At 37.5% G+C, this 8,043-nt stretch overlaps 1 protein-coding gene across 1 annotated transcript; it reads left to right on the forward strand.

Annotated features, from left to right (window-relative positions):
- The first annotated feature begins 6,447 nt into the window (after window positions 1-6,447).
- On the forward strand, window positions 6,448-7,556 carry LOC140233906 (alpha-N-acetylgalactosamine-specific lectin-like). Its single transcript, XM_072313994.1, has 2 exons — window positions 6,448-6,696; window positions 7,347-7,556. Exons 1-2 carry the CDS (start codon window positions 6,448-6,450, stop codon window positions 7,554-7,556), a joined length of 459 nt encoding a protein of 152 aa, XP_072170095.1.
- The last annotated feature ends 487 nt before the right edge of the window (window positions 7,557-8,043 follow it).

Raw genomic sequence — 8,043 nt, forward strand, 5'->3', positions numbered from 1 at the left:
GACAATATTGAGACAATGATAGGAGTGGGCCCGTGCATGCCAGGCCAAGCGCTGGAGAAATTCCTGTCTTTAAAGGGACATCCCAGACGATTTTCAAAATTTCACATCATGTAGTACATAAATCGACAACTCCATGTATAGAACTTTGTGGAATTTATTGTGGTTCTTATGCAGAGAAACAATACTTTGAAAAAAAAAAACCTTAAACAAATCTAGCAGTGTAATTCCATTACAATACTGCTTGCTTACGAGTTCACCTACGAATAATCTATGCATGCCTTCTTCTTTTGTTCTGCTCCCTTGAGCCCCAATCATGCATTCTTATGGTGACTCTGTCATGTCATCATCCTTGTTCATTGTAATCTGTTCTAAATATTATTTTGAAAATATTCTTATTCTTCATTCCAATTATCACAAACCCTGAAACTCTGTCCTCAGTATAACTAATTTATAGTTGTTCAAATGTAAAAATCTGAAAATCATCCGGAGGTCTCCTTTAAGTGTTAAATACCCAACTTGTCCTTTCTTATCCTGGCTACAATCCATGGTGGCTATACACCATTACCCAGCGTTGGATAGTGTCTTACCTCTCGCTGGCCATTTGTATGACCTATACATCTCACTTTCCCATCCGGATAAATAGACTTCAACAGCTCTAGATTGAACTCACGTAATACGTGGCAAACTTTTGGCCAAGGTTGGCAAACCGCCTAAAATGCCTTGGGCGGGGGCAATATCTGCACAGATGAAAACTGCCGCCACCGATTAATGGTTAACGCGTTTTAAAATAGTGTATCAATTTTGATAGCGCGGCATCTGCCAATTCTCACAGCTCCACTGTCTCAGAAAATGCAGGAAAGGGAAAGAGACTGTAGAAAATTCCAAACAAGACAACGAATTCGTAACATTAAATTGGTGTTTGTGTGTTTGTTTGTTTGTTTTTCTTTGGGCTAATGATCCCTCTTGGTAGTGGTAAAGAAATGGGTATCTTCCCATGCTATGATAGTAACAAGCCCAACTAGTAAGTGATACAGCGACACATCTGGTTGAGAGTATTGCAATCCGTAAGTACTACCACCACCGCCGCCATCACCATTGTCATCATCATTATCATCATGATCATGATCATCATCGTCATCATTATCCTTATCACTCTCTATATCACCTTTTTATTCCTGTCGCTATAGAGAATTACCCAAATTAGTGATGTGTCATCTCTCGCCACTCTCATCTTCATTCCCATCTGAATAAATCCACTTCTACAAAACGACCCATCCAATTTGGAAACCCAAGCTGCATACGTACTGGCAAACCTTTGGCTAAAGCTAGCAAATCTTTACTTTAAAGCTGGCAAACTGCCAAAAGAGTGAAGGGGGAGGTAGAGGTCAATATCTAGATAACATCGTCGCCATAATTTAATTGTTAACTCATTAGGTCCTAGTTTACTTGAATGCTGCACATGCCTGAAATTCCACCGATGACTATACATGAGTCAAAATAATAGTTCTAGAAGGCAAATTTACTGTGAAAAAAATATGAAAGGACATGAATCCTATGAAATCATGTAAAATCTCCTAACTGCAGAAATAGGAAAGTGACTGCAGAGGTTCAAACAGAAAACAATTTCTTGACATTTTCTTCTATTTTTTTTTTGAATGAATGAATGAATTGGCATTAGGTGACGCATGTGAAATTGCTTTTTGGCGCCTCAGCTCATGTTGTCATCCTTGCCGTCTGTTCTCGTCACCCTTGACTAGGAAGTCAGTGGTGCTTTGGAAGATTTTTATTCAGCACATCCGGGTGCTGTTCGTTATTCCGAAGGTTCGCTATTCCGAGGGTTCGTTATTCCGAAGGGTCGTTAATCCAAAACACACAAATTCCCTATACCTAGAGGTTCGTTAATCCAAAAATGAAAAAGGGTTCGTTAATCCGAAAATTTGTGGCGTTATTCCGAAGGTTCGTTATTCCGAAGATTCGTTAATCCGAAAATGAAATTCGGAACTGAATGAACCTTCGGAATAACGAATCTTCGGACTAAAGAGCCTTCGGAATAACGAACCTTCGAAATAACGAGCTGTAACCCAGCATCCAACCCATATCGTCACGCTTTGGGAAGCAATGATACACAAAAGGGCGAAGGGTTATTAGAGATCTTGCACATACGGAGAGTAGCTACGGAAAAAAAGATGTGAACCATACTATACATTGAAACGAGTGGAGTTACTCCTGCCGAATGATATCGTCACCCTTGAAAATGTCATTGGATTGACGCATGTAAAATTGGGGTATTAGTATTTCTTGATGTCGAGCATTCAGAATCAGACAATTCAGAGCAAAGTGCTATATTGCAAAGATTCAATTCTATTTTGCCCTAAGTTGAACATACACGCAGCGACTTATTGCCAATCAAGTCAAAGTCATCAATTACTTTTACATTTTGGCGGACTTTATAATTATTGAAGTAGAAGGGCACTGGTTTCCACGATTTTCAGCCGAAAGGGACTCTGGTACAATATAGTGGAAAATACATTATCGTTTTCCAACGGTCGGCCCCAGTTCTGGATCATCTCCAAAATGAGAGGTTGGAGGTTTTCATTTTATATTTACACGAGTGTATTTACATTAAAGATTGCGTCACTGGACTTTTCAAGAAATCATAACCCAGCGGTGTAAGTAATGAGTTCGATCTCGACTTCGAAAGGTTAGATATAAACCTGAATAAAGATATGTAGATGGAACTACACTGTCCTACGTAAAAATGTGAAAATTCAGACAATGCTCAATACAAAACAAACACGTTCTTCTGGCTTCTCACTCAATGATTAATTTGTGGGCAAAACAAGGTTAACCTTTCTGACAAAAACAAAACAAAACATAAAATTCTTGAAATAACCCGGCGATTAATGCATAATTCTGAGCATTTCCTAAGCACAGTAAATCTTTGAATTCAAACTGGTTTCAGTACACTCTGACTATAAAACAAAAGCATGAAAAATAGAGGCCCCCCCCCCCCCCCGAGAGAGAGAGAGAGAGAGAGAGAGAGAGAGAGAGAGAGAAGCAGTATATCTAGGCTTGGGAAATGTGAAAGTTTGTACATGACAAAGTTTTATACTTTAAAAAATTCATATTATAAGCATGTGTATATCGATTTCGCCTTTTTGTTGTAGCATGCACTTGTAGAAGTACGTGTGTGTATGTACGTCTGTCAGTATGTGTGTCTTTCTGTACAGGCACGTTTAGCGTGCGTGAGTCACATGCATTCCATTGTTTGTAAATTGATGGTAAACTCTTCCTAGCTGGAATATTGACATAATGTCTATGAATGCCTGTATTTGTGAGAACATCGCAGGTTGCTTGTTTTTGTGAGAGATAAAGAACTGCGTTGCTTCAAGTGTCGAATGCTGATTAAAATGAAGAGCCAAGGCGGATCGTGTCATTCAACTCAAGACTACCTAACTGAGCTGCACCGTGACAGTCAACTTTCCAAAGTCAACATTCAGGTAGGTAACCGCTTTCCAGTTGAATTTTATTTGATGATTTTTTCCCCCTATCATCAACATTATTTCATTTATTTTCATGTGCATGTTTGTGTAATGATTTTTGTACTTCATAACTCACTTTTCCTTCTGCGCCTTGAGCACGATAGTTATGTGGAATTGGCGCATTATAAGTATCCTGTATCATTATCATTGATATTATGTGTCATCATGATAAAGGCCCTGTCACACCGTTCCGGGTTAGTTACGAATACTTGGTGTGAATACGAATTTTCCAGCACCAATACAGTAATATATCTAGGTTGTGTATACTTCTCTTTTTCGTCAGCCTAATGAAAAAAAAAAAAAAAAATCCTAAAATTGCGCTTAAGTTAGGAAAGGTCACGTTTAATACAACGAAACATTGGCCAGAAGTGCCGCTTATTCTTACCAGGTCTGTTATTTTGTTTCTCCGGTTGACGTGGAAATTAAGAAAATTTTATGTAACATATGGCGAGATGATAATTTGGTAATACTTTATACTCAAGCAGGCACATTTTAAGGAAGTGGAGACTACTGTAGCTCTTTATGTGCCGTGTGCCAACTCAGTCCATATTCTTCTCAAACACAGAAACCCGCCCAAACCAATCGATAAATCGCCAAATACCACAGAGTAATGAAAGCGTTTCTCGCTAAACCGTTACTGTCACATGTGGCTTGCATTATTATCATTTTTTTTTTATGTGGTGATTAGCTATCAATCTTTGTCACCGATAGGACTTGCGAGTAAATTCTAAGTTTCTGATTTTGCTTTGCTATGCAAAAATCATGTCTCTACAATAATTTCTACAATAATCAGTTGAAAGAAAAACAATAATAGATTTGTCATACAATTTTCATCAGAGCAACCCTTGGCAGTTTACCTATAATGTATACAACTTTGCTCACTGCATGTCCAGGGTAACAGAGATCTATAAAAGTTACATAGATTTAAAAGAAAAAAAAACGCAACAAAATGTTTTTGAAAAGCATGACTATGTTGGTGTCTCAGAATAGCATGACACACAGGGGGTTTACACCATGGCACATAAAGAGAAGGTTACTTGCTACAACTCTCTGAGGAGGCAAAACAATTACACAAAGCTAAGGAACGTTGGTAAGACAAGTCTAAATGGTTGCCTCCTCGCCCTCTCGTTCTTAGCAAGGCGCGAGGTTTTGGCAAGTCTCCTTGTACCGACACTTCTTGTCTAATAGCAAACTAGTGAGTGTTAGCAAGCTATCTTCTTCCAGTGGTGAGTTTTAATTCGCGCGTCACCGTCTTGGGTCCTTTACCCCAAACAAACCGCGTAGGCGAGTTTCATCAAATTTCACTCCTTGTTTGTTTGTTTGATTTCATTTCATTCAATTCCTTTCATTTCATCCCCAAACAAAAGTATAAAGTACAATATTGCTTGTTTGATTTAATTTACTTCAACGTAATTCATAATACCTAAATAAAATTATTGTTCAATTATATAATTGAAAATATCATAAGTACTGTATAGTGTACATGATTCGAAGTAAGTCAGTAAATGTAAACATGCTTATACATTGACAAAGTTCATAATTACCAAATAGGCAAATAATTAACTATTGTAATGTATGCGAAAGATGAAGTGAAACTATAGGCTTGCTGTCCTAAACAAAGCAATGTTCGTTTTGAGTGATCATTCTTTCTCATTGCACACACACAACTTCTACGGGAACAGAGACCACTTTTTCTTTGAAGATTTGATTCTTTGCTCCTTACCTACAGCTCTTACTTCATTGAACGTCAAACTTAATTTATTTTGAGCTTACCCTATAGTATGAATTCATCGGGCACCTTAAAAGGGATAGTCCAGTTTCGGCTGAGATGGAGCTTCACCTTTCCAACGTTTTTGATGATGGTTTGTTAGATAGCGATAAACATGTAATGAAATATAAACGAGCGTAGAATTCTATGAGGAATTCAAAGTTTATTTGGCCCTAATAAAAGAATTTGAATGCCTTTGTTTTACTTTGTTTTTGGATATCTCTGCCACTTAAAAACTGATCTTAATTAGAATAAACTTTGAACTCCTCTTAGAATTGTATGCTCTTTAAAGGATAAATCTAGTTCAAAAATAAGTTAGTCTGATAAAAAAAAAGACTAAAGTCTTTTGAGTTCGACCGTAACAATCTGACTGAGTTAAATCGGATGAAAAATAAGGAAGTTATGAAATTCTGAAGTTTTGCTTACTTCTGCAGAACAGTTAGTTCTTGCACACTGGATATGAATATGCAAATAAATGAGCTGACCATGTCATAACCTCACAATTTTCTATTGATCGTGTACAAAAAAAAAATGACGAAAATTCAATGTTTCTGTCATTGAAATCAAAAACATAGATGTTACACTGGTTGAATAACTTCAGAATAATTGTGATAGTGATCACGGTGATCAGTTAGACATATCAAGATTTGAGCCTCGGGCATGATTGCGTTTGAATGAAAAAACTGGAAATGCCAAAAATTTATGTACAAACTATAATGTCAAGTTTTGAGGGTATGATATGCTCACTTTTCCATTCGCATATTCATATTGACCGTTCAAGAACTGCATGTTTTCTGAAAAAATTAGCAAAACTTCAAAATGGCATAACCTTCTTAGTTTTTACCCGAATTCGATTAAATTTTACTGTTGAACTCGTAATATTTTGCTCTTTCTTATTAAATTAATTTATATTTGGACTGGATCTCCTCTTTGACATGTTATATTGTGGTTCTAAAGTATCTCACAAAAAGTTAAAAGTTCAATCCTAACCCCAATCACTACTATACCAGCCCTTTAACAACACTCTTTCATGAAAATCATCTTTAGAAAAGAACTGACATGGAGTAACGTCTTTACATACAGTGATACAGTTACCGTGCTCTTTTATTTGCTCTGTTAATAGTTTGGTAACTCGCAATGGCAAAGTCCGTGTGTGTGGCTCTTATCCTCGCGTCGTTCTTTTACTGCGTGTTAGCCGAATGCCCAACATATTACACGGAGTTCAATTCGAAATGCTACCGCGTGTTCGGAGCGAAGAAAACGTGGAGTGATGCTAGTTCGTATTGTCGTCTCGACGGCGGCGGTAACTTGGTTTCGATCCACAGCTCTTCCGAGAACGACTTCGTCTTCGACTTCTGGCGCACGTCAACCGGAGGCAACGACGGGGTACCATGGATTTATTTTTGTCTGTTTGTCATAGAAGTTGTCCGTTTGTTGTTGTCTTGTTTCCCTTATGTGCATGTAGGGATTCGTTTAATAGTTCCCAGCTCGAGAATTCAGTCAAAAATTAATTAGCTTCTGGCGCAATTATCAAGACAACAGAGAGGACAGTAAACTTATGTTGAATATAATATATTATATTATGATGAAGTTATGTTGTTGATTTCTCTTTCCTGCTTCTTAGCAAATTAAAGTCCGTTTCATATCTCTTTCTTCAACAGTTAATTACGTGGGAGAGAGAATCCTTGTTCGTTGTGTTCTATTCATTGCAGTTATTTCTTGTACACATAATATTTACCATTATAGCTTGGAATCTTATCGCAAAAATTTGCGTGGGTTATATAATGCGGCACCATGTACACACACACACACACACACACACAACACGCGCGCGCGCTCACACATGGTATTTTGTGTACTTTCAGCATGCTCAGAGGGAAGATTGAATTCAAAGAGGGTACTCAGTTTTACTAGACATGCCTTGTGCATATGAATATGAAGTGCCTTATGCCTTGTGTATATAAACGTAAAGTAGCATATCTATATCAAATCCATTTGACGTGCTTAAATATGATTATTCGCTTTTTTCACGTTAGTACTACTGGATCGGTATGAACGACATCGACAATGAAGCTTGGTACAAATGGAGCGACGGTTCATCAGTTGTCTACCAAAACTTCTACATGGGCGAGCCGAACAACAACGGCAACGAAGATTGTGTTCACGTTTATCCATCCGTCAAGCAATGGAACGATTGGAAATGTTCCCAGGAATTGTCCTTCGTGTGTAAAAGGGACACGATTTGATATGAAGGCAGGAACATAGGTGACCGTTCATCGCAAAACCATTAAAAGTCGCACCCCTTGATTTTACACGAGGACTAAAGAAAAACCAAAAACAAAATAAAACAAAACAAGAAGGTGAAACCCGTCAGCCACGTCAATCTGAGTTTTTCATGATATTATTGTCTTAAAAAGCTATCCACAAAATCCTAAAGTTTGGGATCACCAAACGAATGGGAAAGTGTGTTTTTTTCGTTTTTCTACAACCTTTATTTTTTGTAAAGTAGTATGATCAGGTATGTCTTAAAGGTCCCTATTCATTTCTTGAAAATCCTTTACACACTCTGCACTTTCAATTCTAATAACTTTTGAAAAGATGATACTTCTACTTTGAATGTTGGAATTGATCATGGAGAGAATGTGTAAATAGAACACTTCCAATTTTAACCGAATTTGAAAATCCCATTGTTGTCATTACGATATTTTACGTCCTGTTTCTGTCCCATCCATC

The sequence above is a fragment of the Diadema setosum genome, chromosome 10 (genome assembly GCF_964275005.1).
Source record: "Diadema setosum chromosome 10, eeDiaSeto1, whole genome shotgun sequence".
In the NCBI taxonomy this organism is placed as follows: domain Eukaryota; kingdom Metazoa; phylum Echinodermata; class Echinoidea; order Diadematoida; family Diadematidae; genus Diadema; species Diadema setosum.

Bases quoted from the DNA above. Each gene is read 5' to 3' on its own strand.
- LOC140233906 (XM_072313994.1), top strand. From the start codon at position 6,448: ATGGCAAAGTCCGTGTGTGTGGCTCTTATCCTCGCGTCGTTCTTTTAC. The intron at 6,697-7,346 runs GTACCATGGATT...TTTTCACGTTAG, and splicing joins CAACCGGAGGCAACGACGGG to TACTACTGGATCGGTATGAA.